At 43.8% G+C, this 15,824-nt stretch overlaps 1 protein-coding gene across 1 annotated transcript in view; it reads right to left on the bottom strand.

Moving 5' to 3' along the window:
- The window catches only part of Hydin (HYDIN axonemal central pair apparatus protein), a 416,625-nt gene that overhangs the window by 100,678 nt on the left and 300,123 nt on the right, over positions 1-15,824 (bottom strand). Inside the window, exons 43-46 of the mRNA XM_008834989.1 lie at positions 14,329-14,470; positions 10,399-10,564; positions 3,526-4,149; positions 1,522-1,740 (exon numbers count right to left, since the gene is read on the bottom strand). Of these exons, the coding sequence (XP_008833211.1) occupies positions 1,522-1,740; positions 3,526-4,149; positions 10,399-10,564; positions 14,329-14,470 (1,151 nt within the window). The remainder of the gene's footprint in view (positions 1-1,521; positions 1,741-3,525; positions 4,150-10,398; positions 10,565-14,328; positions 14,471-15,824) is intronic.

The raw sequence follows: 15,824 nt of genomic DNA, 5'->3' as shown, positions 1-15,824 counted from the left end.
AACCGACCATACACTGGGGCACAAAACAAATCTCAACAAATACAAAAAGATTGAAATAATTCCTTTGTATCTTTTTAAAGGAGCTAGTTTTTAAAAACTAGCAGGCACAGAACTTCAGCAAATCGTGCCAGAAAAATGGAATATCCACATGTAAAGGAATGAAGCTAGATCCATATTTTTCACACTGTTCAAAATCAATTCAGAATGGAATGAAGACCTTAATGTAAGACCCGAAACTTAGAAACTGTGATAGGAAACCAGGTAAAACACTTTAAAAATATAGGTATAGGCAAAGACTGCCTGAAAAGGAACCCTAACAATTCAGGAAATAATTTCATGAATTAACAAGTGGAATTGCATGAAACTCAAAGGCTTCTGCACAGCAAAGGAAACAATCATGAGTGAAGAGGCATTCTATAGAACAGGAGAAAAATCTTTGCCAACTATGTATCTGATGGGGGATTAATATCTAGAGTATATAAAGAACTAAAAAAAAATCAAATACCCTCCCCAAAGAATCCAGTCAATAAATGGGCAAATGAAATGAACTGACACTTCTCGAAAGATGAATAATGGCAAATAGATACATAAAAGAGAAAAGCTCTGCATCCTTAGCCAGCAGAGAAATGAAAATCAAAACTTCATTGAGAGTCCATCTTGTTCCTGTCAGAATGGTTATCATTAAACCAACAAACGTCGGGGGAGGATATGGGGAAGAAGGAACCCTTATATACTGTCGACCACTATGGAAATCAGTATGGTGGTTCCTCAGAAAAGTGAAAAATAGAACTAGTCTATGATCTAGTCATTCCTGGGAATATACTTTAAGGAACCCAAGTCAGCATATTACAGAGACCCATGTTTATTGTGGCACTAGTCTCAATAGCCAAGTTATGTAATCAGCTATGTTCATCAATAGGTGAGTAGGTAGGGAAAATAATTATATATACATGGAGTTTTATACCATGGATGGAACTGGAGATCATTCTTGTGAAATAAGTCAGACCCAGAGAGACAAATATCACATACTTTCTCTCATATGTAGAACCTAGATTATATACGCATATAAACACAAACACATGACAGGAAAATAGAAGGGGTCACTATTTGGGAAGGGGAAGAGGATGGGGGAGGCAGGCAGGAGAGGGTCACAGGGAATGAATTAAACAAAAAGCTCACAGTGAGTCCCATCACTTTGCATGCCAAATGTACACTAATAAAATTTTTAAAAACTAACTTTGCTTAATTTTTTTCTTGTAGATGAGCTTCAGGGCAACATGATATGTTTCTTAGACTGTCCGCTGGGGATTGGGAACAGTAAAGAGGAGAAGCAGTCATTTTTAGTTTCCTCTTGGGCAGACACAGGGAAGGCTCAGTGTGGGGAGCTAATGAGGGACTCCTCAGATAGGAAGTTCAAGGTCTTGGGAAATAATCAGACTCAGATTTTTATCACCTGGGAGTGACCTTCCTCCCTTGCCCTATGAATCCCACCAAGTTCAGGACCAGCTGCTGACCATTTACCTTGGGTGCCATGGTGTTGAGGAAGAGATCCGAGTCTCCTAATTCCTTTTTCTTGTCTAACAGAGCATGCTCATCATTTGGGGGAACCACGAACACAAAGTGTTTCAGGACATCTGTGACAACCAAAGATTGCCGCTTTGGGGGATAAGAGATGATGGAGAACAAAGCAGGCGGTGGAATGGGTGGTCCAGAGGACCCTAGGCCCAAGATGTCCAGGATCTAAATGAAAGGTTTTGGTTAATTTCCTGTGCAGAGTATGGGCCAACTCTATACTCCTCCCTGAGTGAACACCTCCATGCACCCACCCTTTCCCTCAGTGTTCTTGGGAGAGCTTCCTGCAACCAAGGGAAGGAAGGGCTTCTGACCTGGCTCTGCTTGCTTTGCAGACCAGCCTGTGGGCTCTCGCTGTGCTGTGTGTTCCCTATGTGTCACACTTTATTATGAGTATCTGTCTGTCTTTGCAATAGGAGACACTCCATGAGGTGAGGACCCATACTGATATAGCACATGACCTAGCCCTCAAAAAGGCTAATTTGAACAGAACAGCTATTAAGGTTCTGACGTCTATAGAATATCAAACTGCTTCCATTTTCAGATCCTGTGTTAATTTTTCCTTAAACTAAACATTCTTTCTTTCCAAAGATAAAAAAGAGTTGGGAATGGGGGCAGGTCATATACAGCAAAGAGAAAAACTCTTTGCTGGGCAGGCTCCCACTGTGCTCTGATGCATAATACATGAATCACCTCCAGAGCAAAGGGGTTGGAAATTGAGTAGCAAGTTCCTTCCCAGCATGCAGAAGTCCTCAGCATGAGCATGTGGTATCTTCATTGTCATTACAAAAGTAAATGCTATATAGCCCATTCTGAGCTCTAAGTGCTCTGGTAGGCCTAGCAAATCAAGACATCTATGTAATCTTGTGTTGCCCATCCCACAGACCAGGGAGCTAGCAGCATCCTTAAATCGAACTGAAGTTGCCTCCCAGAACTTAGGATGCCCACAAAGCCATAAATTATTGGCACCAGTTGTTAAACCAGAGCCCTTCAAACAACCATCTAATTAATCTATGAGTTGGAATGTGGAGGGTGCAAAACAAGACGTTATTTACAAATGAACTGTTTTTCTAGACCTCCTCCCCTATCAATTCTTTACCTAAGCTTGGCCTTAAACAAGATTTGTGTTGAGTGAGGGTAGTGCTGTGTGTCCTTAAAGTGTCTTCTCCTTCAGACCCACTCTGGACCCACTAAAGCAAGATGGACTGTGAGGGCACATCACATCAATCTGATCTCATAAGGAATTGTTCTTACCCACCCCCCACCAGTACCTGCCATTCATTTCTCTTAAGCTCTTCCCTGCTTCTGAAGGTTTGAACTTCAGTTTCTGATTAACCAAACCAGAGGTCAGCAAACTGTAGCCCTCCCTGCCCACAGCCAAATACCACTTGCTATTTGCTTTTGTAAGTAAAGTTTTATTGGAACATAGCCATGCCCATTTGGTTGCATCTTGTGGGTGGTTGCTTTCACCTTCCCAAGAGGGAGTGGAGTTGCTGTGACAGGCAGACTGTGTGACCTTTGGCCTAGAATTTTGCTTTCTGGTCCTTTACAGCAAAAGTTAGTTCCTGGACAAAAGGCTGGACTACCTTCTCCCCCCAAACCACTGGCTAAGGCAGCTTTATGATTTAAGATACTTTTGCCAGTAGGAGTAAAAGGCTGCCTAGTAGATTAATTTCCATTTCTGTGGGAGGCTTTGTAAGAGAGATTTTGGAGTAGACAAGTCTCCTGATTCACTGGAAAGCACACCTGCCTCACTATCCTCTGGGCACTAGGGTTGTGAATATTAAAGATGAGCTCCATAGATGACTTTTTATGGAGTTGGAAGAGATTGGTGAAACTTTCTACGGATTTTCTTTTGCCAAGTGGAAAAAGGCCCCAGAGTCATTATTGTCTTAGGAGACATTTTCATAGTGGTTAGCTGGGTCCCCAGGCCTCTATGGTTGCTGCTTGTACCTGATCTCCCCTGGGCAGCTTGTTGCTTTCCAGGGCGTGCTTCCAGCTAACACCATCAAAGTCAGGAGTCTGGATGTGGATAAACGGCACCCCTAGGTCCTTCTTCCCTTCCTGCTCCTCTTCAGCGGCTTCTATTTCCCCATCGCTGCGATCCTCCATGGCCCGAAGCTTCTCCAGCCGTGCCCTCTCTGCCTTCTCCCTCTCCTGGCGCTCCCTCTCTGCCTTCTCCTTCTCGAGGCGCTCCCTCTCCCGGTCCTTGCGGCCCCTACGCCCACCACCACCGGAGGGAGCCTGGCGCTGGTCATCAGGCTCATGGGACACCTCCTCCATCCCTGGAGGAGGCATCTGGACTCCTTGCTTCCGGTCCCAGAATGTGAGGGTGTTTTGGACATCCTTCAGACACAAGTCGTAGATTTTAAATTTCTGTGCCAATTGCTTGTCAGCCTCCTTCAGGAAGTCCCCTTCGCTGTCCTCTTGCTCCTGACCGACAGGAAACCCAAGCATGTTATCAACCACAGGTTTCTTCTTGCTTGGTTCGTCCCTGTCAACTGCTGGCTGCTCTCTGACAGAAACTTTCCTCTCTATTGAGTCCATACTGAGTTCTGCTTTGGCAGCGGGGGGAACCTAGAAGGCAAAACACATAAAACAAGCTTAAAATGGTTTATTAAAGGCAAGGAAAACGGCACATGGGAGGGCAGAGCAACGGGGTGTTGTGGTTCACAATGGCCTTATAGGATCAGGCACTCCCTTGGATACCTAAGTTTGGACCTAAAAATTCTCTCTCTCTCTCTCTCTTCCTCCCTCTCCCTCTCCCTCTCCCTCTCCCCCCCCTCTCTCTCTGTCTCTCTCTCTCACACACGCACACACACTGTAAATGTATAAAAAGAATAAATAGGAGGGCTGGCAAGACAGTTCATCAGAAGTCTCAATACCTGAATTCCATCTTCAGGACCCGCATGGTAGAAGGAGAGAACCTCTCTCTCTCTCTCTCTCTCTCTTGTGTTTTGTTGTAGATCTGGGTCCTGACTTGCACATTTTGAGATCGGTGCCCTTGGCCTAGAGTCATTATCTGAAGGACCAATAGGAAAGACCAGCAAACTCCAGTTCTTTGCAAATGGTTTCTGGTGCCCTGGGAGAGCAGGCCAGAGAGTGTGGTGATTCAATCCTAGCACCATTGCACCTGTAGGGTCCTGCCAACTCAGCCTCTCTCTATATAGTGGGGTATCAGTCAGTACATGGATGAACTGTTAAAGATGAAATGTGCGGATACATACAAGAAGCTTGCAATAGTGCCTGTCACAGGGAAGGACTCTAGTAGCATGAAGTTACTAAAATCATAGAGTTTTTGTATTGCTGGGAACAAATGGGAATTTAGAATCTGGCCACATCCTTGACTGTAAAAAATATTAGAAACCAAATTGTGTTTCTTTTTTCTTACTGCCTTTTCAAATTTATTTTGTGGGGTCTGGTTTTTCTTCTCTCTTTAATGAAGTCCTTGGTTTCCATCACTTTGGGGTCATTCTTTTGGTGATCCCAAGCCCAGTCTAGTCTAATGATTACTGCTTGTAGTGTAGCCCAGTTCCAGCTCTCTCCCCTCTCAGTTCAGGCCTACTTTGAACACCAAGGACTGGCTTTCCTCTTCATTTTACTGAGCCTCTCCTATTTTACTTTTCCATCTTGAATGCAGCCCAGAAAAATGGCCACATGACAGTGCTGGCAGAGCTGCCTTACTGAGTAACAGTTCTAGCAAGAAAATTATGACAAGATAGGAACAGAAATGAACCAGAAAGCATGCAGTGGAAATAAGTCACAAAGGCAACAGTTGTTTCTTTGGAAAGAAAATAAAAAAGAAAAACTTTTTTTTTTTGAGATAGGGTCTCATGTAGCCAGTCTGGCCTTGAATTTGCTGTGTAGCAGAGGATGACTTTGAACTTCTGATCCTCCTGTCTCCACCTCCTGAGTTCTGGAATCACAGGCGTGTGTAACCATGTGTAGTTTTATGAGGTGCTGGAGATCGAACCCAGGGCTTTGTGCACAGGAGGCAAGCACTCTGTAGACTGAGCTATATCTCCATCTCTAAAAATGAAAAACTTCCAGTAAAATTGATCAAGAAAAATAAGAGAAGGGTATGAAAAAGTAACGTATAAGGATAATAATGAGGATATAACTGTAGATAACAGATGTTTAAAAGAGAGCAGGAAGTGTATCACCATGGATTATTTTATGCCAATTAACTAAAAAATATAAGATTGCTACTTTTTAAGAAAACTATGTATGACCAAGTTGACTCCAAAAGCAAAGGAAAACCTAAGCAAAGTTTGAGTCCTGGGCTGGAGGTATGGCTCAGCTTTTGAGTACTTGCCTAGCATTTGCAAGGACCTTGTTTCAGTCCCTAGTACCACAAAACCAAAACCCAACTCAAACCAAACTAACCAACCAACCAAACAAAAAACACACATCAAAACAAGGACAAAACCCTTGAATCCCAGAACAAAATGGTTTGATAATATATAACTTACAATGTGATTGGATTGAGGAAACAAATCATGTTACAAAATTCAATATCCACAAACAGGAGAGTCGCATAAAGCATTGAAAAGCATGTGTAAAGGCACTGGAGATCCATAAAGGCAGTAGCAAAAAGTTGCAGGCTAAGGTCTAGGTGAGGGTGAATGACAGATGAATGACAGAGAGGTGACCCACCATTGGGGGTGCATTTCTCTTAAGGGTATTTGTGGATGAAAGTGTGGGTGAGAGGCTGAGCAAAGTGTTTGAAAGACTCATGGGGCTGGGGTTTAAAGGTTAGCCTCCAGGCCTGCCAAGGGAAGAAGTACCTGTATGTCCCCTAGCCTGTGGGCCATGACTCTGAAAGGCTACTTCAGGAGTGAAGGTCAACCTCAAACAGCCCAGCCTTCCCAGGGACTAAGGCTCAGTTCTAAATGACCTCAATTCTGATTGCATCAGTACCTCTAGTGCTCCGAGACTAGCTGTTTACCAAACTCCCCAGAGAGCTATAATACCATCCAGAGCCTTTAATTATTTCTATAGTTTTTCTCTGTTCAATAAAAAATACCCTGACATTCAAAGAGACAAGATCATGCGACCATCAACAAAAGACAACAGAAGAGACTGGGATCTGTTTATTGGCACTCTCAGACAAGGACTTAAAAATATGCCTAATTTGTTGAGGGAATTACAAGACTGAGCACTTTGAAGATAAGTATAAACAACAAGGATTCATGGCCTTCCAATGCAGGAAAAATCAAGAATGGGAAGGAAGTTTAAATCACTGAAAAAAGACAGTGATTTAGACAACATGGCAGAAGAAAAATATCCAGTATGAGGCAGAAAGAGATGAAAGCATGCAAAACACAAGCACGAGAGACAGATGAAGTTTGAGAAAAATTTGCAAAAAGGCTTAGCATACATGAGATTAGAATCTTCCAGGGAGAGACGAGAAAGAATGAAGTAATTCTGAGGGGTTAGAGGCACAGGGCTCCTAGCCAATGGATTTAAGAGTCATTAGACACTCTAAGTAGGATGAAATAGATGGAAAACCACACCTAGGCAAATCACAATAAATTACTAAACAAAGAGACAACCTAAAAAAAGTTGAGACATTGTAAAGACAAAGAAAAGCATCTCAAAAGGAGGGAAGACTCAGACCAACTTTGGAGGAGCACAGGATACTGTACTAATGTCGCTACAGTGACAGGAAGACAAGAGAAGCAGCCTTCCTCTCCATCCTCTCATCTGGCTGGTCTTCTACCATGAGAGCCCTCCCTTGTCCTTTGAACTTAAGATCCTCCTGACTTACTCCCTTTTCTGCAGTATATTATGTGTGACTAGTAGGTAGCAATGAAGACATATATAGGATTCAGATTTTTGTTACTGTAACAATCTGAGGTAAACAGCTTAAGTGAGGAGCTTTATGCTGGCTCCTTGTTTCTGAAGTTTCAGGCCATGGTCACTTGGTTCCATGTTTCTGGACATACAGTGAGGTACAGCATCATGACACACACACACACACACACACACACACACACAGAGAGAGAGAGAGAGAGAGAGAGAGAGAGAGAGAGTAGAGGATGGTAGATCAACTCATGGTAATTAGGAGGTAGAGAGAAAGAGACAGGAAAGGTCCAGGGCTAAGATGTACCCTTCAAAGGCTCTCCTCAATGACCTACTTCCTCTAAACAAACCCTACCCTCCTAACAGTTCATATAGCTATCCAATTCTTTAGTAGATTCATCCATTGATGAAGTTAATATCGTCACGATTCAATTATTTCACAGGGACCCACCTGCTGGCAGCCATGCCCTTGACATATGAAGCTTTGGGGGACATTTTTAGATTCAAACCATAATGGATGGGATAAAACCACCAGCAAGAAGAGAAGAGGATGAGGCTGATACTAGAACTCTATGGAGGGAATTTTAGGGGCAAGGAGAGGGAGAGGGAGAGGGAGAGGGAGAGGGAGAGGGAGAGAGAGGAGAGAGAGAGAGAGAGAGAGAGAGAGAGAGAGAGAGAGAAGAGGGAGGAGGAGAAGGAGGAGGAGAGGGGGGAGAGGGAGACACTCAGTTCAAAAGTTGGCACAGTTTAGTAAAAACCACATAAAGAAGCAAGTGAAGGATTGAAATGTGGGTGTCTGATGCGGACATGAAGAGGCCACTGGAGATTTTGGAAGGGACAATGGAGACTGAACTTGGGGTAGAAAAGGTTGAAGCAGGAATGGGAGTTAAGCAAATGGAGCCTGAGAGTGGGGAAACATTTTGGAGAAAATTAATTATGAAAGACGAAGAGAAGCATAATGCTAATCAGGGAAGCACTGTAGTCAAAGGGGACTTTCTGTTTCAAAACTGTGTGATTCTCAAACACAAGAACATCTTAAAAGCCTGGAGGAATAACTGAAGCCATAGCAGAGAGAGGGAAATAGAGGGGACCAATGGCCCGAGAGATGCAGCAAGCCTTTGGATGGAAGAGCAAGAAGTTACCAGTCCTTCCTCATCACCTGGCACCCCTGATAGTTTTTCATCCCTGGAGGATGAATCTGGACTCAGCTAACTTTTCTGAGCTAGATCTTCAGACCAGGTCACTGTATTAGTCTAAAAAAAAAGTCTCAAGAATTCTTTCCAAGAAACATGGTTGATTGTGTTTTGGGCTAAGCTTAGGTGATACACAGCTTGCCATCAGGCAGATGACTGAGATATGGTCCCTCCCACCCAGACGAAGGTCATCAGATCACACAGGAAGGCACTTGCCCTCTATCTGGTAGTGGGGACATTGGAGGGGGCAGGTTCAAGTCATGGTCATTTGAGCTGAGGGAAAAGGATAAGTCCACATACTCTCACTTAAAACTTCCAGCAAAGTTCAGCAGGAGACTGATGATAAAGTTAGTGGACATAATTCCAGGTTAATTATGCTCTGAATAGTCTATTTTTTTTGATGGTGTACGAAATGTTATCTTTTAAAAAAGCAAGTTTGGGGGCTGGTGAGATGGGTCAGTGGGTTAAGACACCTACATCAAGCCTGACAATCTGAGTTTGATCCCTGGGACCCACATGATAGAAGGAGAGGACTCCTCCAAATTGTTCTCTGACCTCCACTCCTGTGCCATGGCACATGTGTGTATGTACACACACACAAAATAAAAATCTAATAAAAAATAAAAAGCAAGTTTAAAAATCAAGATAATCACAAAAATTCAATACCAAACTTGAGAAAAATTTAACTAATTAGTTTAATTAACTAAAAAGGAATAAAGCTTATGGGAAGCTACAAAAAATCAAGACAAATTATGCATAGATTATTTTGAACTTTTTCCAATAAAGAAATGGAGTTATTAGGGGCTGGAGAGATGTCTCAGCAGTTAAGAGCACCGGCTGGTCTTGTAGAGGACCTGGGTTTGGTTCTTAGCACCACATGGTTACTAACAACTGTCTGTAGCTCCAGGTCCGGGGGAATCCAACACCCTCTTCTGGTCCCCACGGACATTATATGACACAGGTGCACATACATACATGCAGGCATAATGCTCCTACACATAAAATAAATAGATAAAACTACAGAAGAAATGATTATTGATTAGTGAGGCTCCAGAGGCACCCAAAACAAGCAGGACTATTGGGATTGCTTTTGGTCATCCATCACAACTAGATGGTAAGACCCTATTGTGAAGCCACCACACATTTTGGTTGCGAGACACAGAGACATCAATCATTAACTGACCAGGAAACTCTCCTTGCTAGGCAGGCTGCTGCAGGAGAACAGACATCATGGTCTTATTCAGCACTGGACCCCGCATGCTACAGTAACAACCCTCCAGGCAGGATGTGCGTACTAGTGCAATACTGGCAAGGCTGTTTATGGGAGTTAACCAACCATTCTGTTAACTGGAGTTGAGGCCTGCCCCACCAAAATTCATGCATGGTACTGTAAACATTGCCAAAACAATGGCAAGGGAAGCCACAGGCCCTAGGGGAGAACCCACTGATGTTCCTGGAGGCAAATCTTTAGTACTGACCTAGTTAGCACCATCCAGGGTCCTGCAGCAGGCCAAAGAAAGAGCAAGGACTGTGGTAACACATTTCTGGATGGGGGTCCTCGGGCTCTGACTTTGTCTTTGTACCATGGGTGGGAATCATTGCACCCCTGAATTGGTGGAATGTCAAAATGCATGATTAGGTAAAGCATAAACTCAGCATCTACATGTCAGTGCGTGACAGTGCTGGGCTTGATCCTTCTACCTTCTGCCTCATTACAAAACCAAACATGATTGGTCCGTTTTCTGGCAGGCAGAGAGACTGCCATTGGTTTACGAGTTACGGTGGTTTCCCGGCTGCTTCTTGGTAAGGAGCCGGTGAGGGCTGCTACCTGCTTATTTGTGAAGGCTTGGGTCTTCTTCACGGGGGGCTCCTCCTTCATGGGGCCCGGCTTCGGCTTTTTGATCTTTCGTTTCAGCTCATCTTCTTCCTTTTGCCGCTCGAGTTCCTGCTGCAGCAGCTTCTCCTGCATCTCCCTGGCCAGCCTTTCCTGCTCCCTTCATGAAACCAGAAAGAGGAAATAGATGTCAGGGCCTCCTGTCCCAGCTGCCCAGTCAGGACTGCCAGGAGAGACCCAGGGCAGAGCTTTCTTGGAAGGAAAGAGGAGCAGGAAGGAAGGGAAGAAGGAAGAAAGAAAGGGAAGGAAGTAGATAAGGAGGGAAAGGACGGGGAAAGGAAGAAAATTAAGTGGCCACAGCAATCCTTGAAAGGCCATTCAGTAAATCTCTAATTCAACATAACTAGAAGGATGTTTTAAATTGATCTGTGTTTCTATTCCTATCCCTTTTTATTGGAAAGACAAGGGCTGGAAATAACCTTGATGTTAAAAAAATCTTTCAAAGAGGGCTGCGATATTCATACAAGTGTAGTCCACCCTCCTACGCCATCAAGTTAGTGTTCAAACCTTAAGGAATCCCATTTTGAATAGCAGTCTCTACAATGGTTGGGTGGAGCCACGATGCTGGCTCTGAAAGAGCTGGTCCTCTTTGCCTCTTTTTCTTTCCCTTTGTGTGCGAAGTCCCTGTGACTTCAGCTATGTCTGCCCCTGCTGCTAACAGCAGACAAAGCCAGCCACCACATGTGAAGAAGTGAGGAGAGGGGACATCTAAAAATACCTAACCCCCAGCTTTAAAAAAAATTTTTTATTGAACTTTTGCAATTTTCATACAATATAATTTGATGGTATTTAGCTCCCTTCCCCATCTGCACCGCCCCTTTTGCAAGGAAACAGAGTTTTCTGGACAGCTGGTCTGTTACTCATATGAACTCACAGCAATAGTGACTGCAGGCATAACCCCCAGCTTTTAAAACTTTGGGTCACAGCCCAGTATGGGATTGCATAACTGAATGTGGGGGTTGTGGAAACTTTGGCAATGGTAAAAGGTTTCTAAATGTATAATGACCAAAAATCAATTCAAAATCAAATGAGTAGTGAACCTGAAGTATTTCTGGAAGGGATTGCTCACAGTGCATCTTGGGACTTCCTGCAGCCTGGTTCTCAACATTTAACGCACACACTTTGCACTGCACATGCTGTCACACCATGCAGTACCAAGGAGTGCTGCTTGAAACACCTTGGTTTGGATTCTAGACTGTTGTGTGTTGATAACTGAAGTGTTTTTACTGTACAAACGAAGTTTTCTGCTTTCATAGAAGCATAATTGCTTATTTATAGAAAAGGAAGACTTAATATTTTCCTGTAGTCATTTGTTAGCAGGCAAGTATCATATCAGTGTATCTTTGGATTATATTGTGCTAGAATGCTTGATCTTTAAATTTTGCTGTTTGAAGGGGCTGGAGAGATGGCTCAGGGGTTAAGAGTGTGTGCTGCTCTTGCAGAGGCCTGGAGTTTGTTTCCCAGCACCCACACGGGGAGGCTCACAACCACCTGCAACTCCAGCTCCAGGGGATCTAATGCCTCTGGCCCCTGCTGGCACCTGCACTTCATATGCACATACTCACCCCCTAAACACATGCACATATACATAATTAAAACTAATAAAAATTAATCTTTTAGAAAAATTGCCATTTGAGCTGCTGACTTGAATTTCTTTAAAAATCATTAATTTTGACTTGAGATTAGGATAGAATTTCTAATAATTTTTGAAATGGTGCTAAATAGACTTTTGACACTTTGTATTAGATATTTATTTGAAAGTGTGTTCTCAGAATTTATGATTATAAACTCAAAATATTAATCAACTGAAAAATGATAAAGATGCTTTATTTTTTGGTATCAAATATTCAGGCAAGATTTAATTCTTTACATTAAAATAAGAAAAGTGGTTTGGATGTGGTGGTGTATGCCTTCAATCCCAATTGGGAGGCAGAGGCCAACCATGTCTACATATCAAGTTCCAGGTCAGCCAGAGCTACGTAGTAAGACCTGTCTCAAAAATAGGGATATCTATCTCATTAGCATGCAATTTACTGTTGTATTTAATTTGTATATAATTGGTAAAATTATATGTATACTAAAGAATTATTTTAAAATAATTTTGTTATGGTTTATATCAGTAAACGTTTGAGTTGTATATATTGATTTACCCACATACTCTGAGGTCATAGGCAAATTTTTTTAGGCAAACAGGGTTTGAGAGTGAAAAAACTTGATTTCACCCATCTTTTTTCATTTCCAGGAATCTCTAGTTGCACAAAATAGCAGTGGCTCTCTGTCTACTGTGGCTCTGTGTGTGTGTGTGTGTGTGTGTGTGTGTGTGTGTGCGTGTGTGATAAACAGCCCAATGATGAAGTTTGGGGATCAAATGTGCACCACAAAGTGAATGTATAAAGGCAGTAGCCTTGGTGACAGGGGAGGGTGTTTCCTGGGGTGTCCCAAAGCTAAGCTTGCTATGCCCCTGGAGTAATGGACATTTCTCCTGAGCAAGAGAAAGAATGAGGGAATATCATGAAAAACAAGAGAAAATGTCTTTCCGTGTCAGTAATGGAGTCTGGAGGTAGAGGAAAAGGAGAAAATGGGGTTATGTTGTGGCTGAGAACTATGGTTCTATTCCTCTAATGCTGGAAGCCTCAGAGGATAGGTAGGCACTAACACTGCCCAATTCTGTGACATCTGAAGAGTTGAAGGATGTCTCTGAGGTAGCCTGAGCTGGCAGCCCCAACTTTCTGGAGTGTTAGGTAGTGTGGAGGGATCTAGTTCCTGTGGGGTCTCTAGTCAGGAACATAGGAAGTGACTGAACTGCTTGGCTGTGAGCTTGCCCTGGGTCTCAGGAAACTGTCCAACCTGAAGATCCCAGGCAGAGGCAGCTAGACAGGGGCTTACGAAGTGGGAAGATGACTAAACCACCATACCTTTGTCAGCAGAGTGGTCCCTGGGTCATTGCAGACACCCAGGCAAGGAGGCCACTAAGTCCCACCCAGAATTCATTCTCTAGGCAGCCAGTGGGACCCTGGGTCAGCACAGGAATCTGAAGTTTCTCCCCAGGACCAGCTATGACACTGTAGAAGTTTCCTCCAGGTCCCAAACTCTCCCAGCAGATGGGAATAGGAGACATCCTAAAAGTCTGTAGTTACTAAGATCCTGGAGTAGCCAAATGGGTTCCCCACTCTCTCTTCAGGTCTGTTGTTGTTGGGAAACCCTGCTGTTAGGGTTGTAGTTCTCCATGTCTGGATAGCCCTAAGGGGCTCAGCGCCAAATGGAAGGACTCCCCTTTTCAGCAGGGGGCCTCCTGCTCTCTTCCTGGCTTACCTGGAAAATGCCACCAAACACGGACCCCTGACCTTATTTGGAACATGACCTTTGGCATAGTTACCTGGAGTAAAAACTACCCCCAGGTTTTTTCTATATGATAATCAGGCCTTGCCTGATAGTCTGCCGATAGGAGCCCACTGCCACATGTAAACAAAGCATACTATGAGCACCTATCAGCTGAGGCTTTGGCTACTGCCTCCACACTATAATTTCTCTAGTTCTCCCACTGAATAAACGGAGCTGTTTTCACTGAATCACTGCATCTAGAGCTGTTTCTGTTTCACTGCCTCGTGGAACCTGCCTCCCCGGAAGGGCTTTCTCCCGTCAGTGCTCACTGGCCGTCCTGACTCCGCTCGTCGCTTCTGCTCCCCCTGCCCTCGTGGACCGGTGGCCAATGACCCGCGAAGAGAGGGAGAGACCCCCACATGTTGTGACTACTGCTGTCCTCCCAGAAGACGACCCAAAGCTGAGCATGTGTTCCACCAACCCAGGTCTCCCTCTGAGTCCCTCCCAGACAACAGCTCTGCTCTGGCCAGCCCTTGGTACCACCTCTTCTTCCTCTCCCGGAGTGCCTTCCGAACCTCTCGGTCAAATCTGATTTTCTCTTCTGGCGTTAAGGCATCATATTCTTCCTCATCCAATGTTTGGAGCCGCTCCTTCTCTTTCTCAACAGCTTCCTTGCATTTGTGCTCTGTGGGGTGAGAAGAGAGGAAGTCAAGGCCTTTAGAAGTTTAGCTCTGATCCCATATAGTTTGTGACAGCAGGAGGTGGCAGGCAGGTGAATGGTATTCCCAGTCTCTGCTGGTATTCCTTTATCTCCATAGTGCCAAGGCTGGGGTCCATCTGTGGGTGGCTGAGTGGTGCTCCCTAAACACACTCATGTTTTAATCCTTGAACTTGTGAATATGCTACTTTCCATGGCAGAAGGGCTTTTGTAGATGGGATTAAATCAGGGCCTTGGGTTATCTGGGTGACCCAGTCTCATCAGAAGGGTCCTTTAAGAGGCAGAGTCAGAGAAGAGGGCTTAATAGAAGCAGAGAAGTGATGAGGTTCTAAACGACAAGGACTGCAGGGAAGGGACATGAGCCAAGGAATGCAAGTGGCTTCCAGAAGCTGGAAAAGGCAAAACGGATCCTCTCCTATCCTAGTTGCCAAAGACCCCCAGCCCTGTTAATTCCTTTAGAACCTTTGACTCCAGAATTGTAACATAATAAATCCATGTGGTTTCAACTCACCAAATTTGTGGTTATTATGATCTGAATGTTTTTCTTTTCTCCCTAAATGCATATGTGGAGATGTACCCCCCATATGATAGTGTTAAGATGTGGGGTCTTAGGAGGTGAATAGGTCATGAAGCTGGGGCCTCATGAATGGGATTAGTGTCCCTTGCCTTTCCCAGCAGGTCAGGAATCATCAAGAAGACACTGATTCTGACCAGAAGATGGTCCTTTGCAGACACCAAACCTGCGTCAGACACACATTCAGCCCAAAGACCACCAAGACAATGAAGAACAGCAATTTCTTTCAAGCTGATCATTACGGAAAGATGGACGTTCTGGCGATTGAGATACTACAAAGGAGGCTTGGTCTTTGTTCTGGAGTGAGGTTATCAGAGGTTATCAGTCTAAGTGAAGGACAGCAGTGTGGTCAGGACAGAGTTCTCCAGGGCAGGCCCCACCTCCCAGGGAGTGCAAGCAGCAGTGTCTAAATCCCCTACTATAGGCCAAGCTCTGTTGATCTGCCTCTTACTAAATTATGAATTCAAGTCACATTATTCTATGTTGTATTTATTTCTCAATCAAATCTTTCTGTAATTAGGATTTTTTTTGTCCAGTTTATTGGGGGTAATGACAGAACAAGGAAAGATTTTAGACTTACATAGAACTGATTCTCTTATGAGTGTATCTATCTATCTATCTATCTATCTATCTATCTATCTATCTATCTATCTATTATAATTTATAATTATCTATCTATCTATCTATCTATCTATCATCTATCGATCATCTATCTATCTATCTATCATCTAATCTATCTATCTATCT

The sequence above is a fragment of the Nannospalax galili genome, unplaced genomic scaffold, assembly GCF_000622305.1.
Source record: "Nannospalax galili isolate Female #2095 unplaced genomic scaffold, S.galili_v1.0 scaffold56, whole genome shotgun sequence".
NCBI lineage: Eukaryota > Metazoa > Chordata > Mammalia > Rodentia > Spalacidae > Nannospalax > Nannospalax galili.
This window is presented reverse-complemented; position numbering and strand designations above follow the sequence as displayed.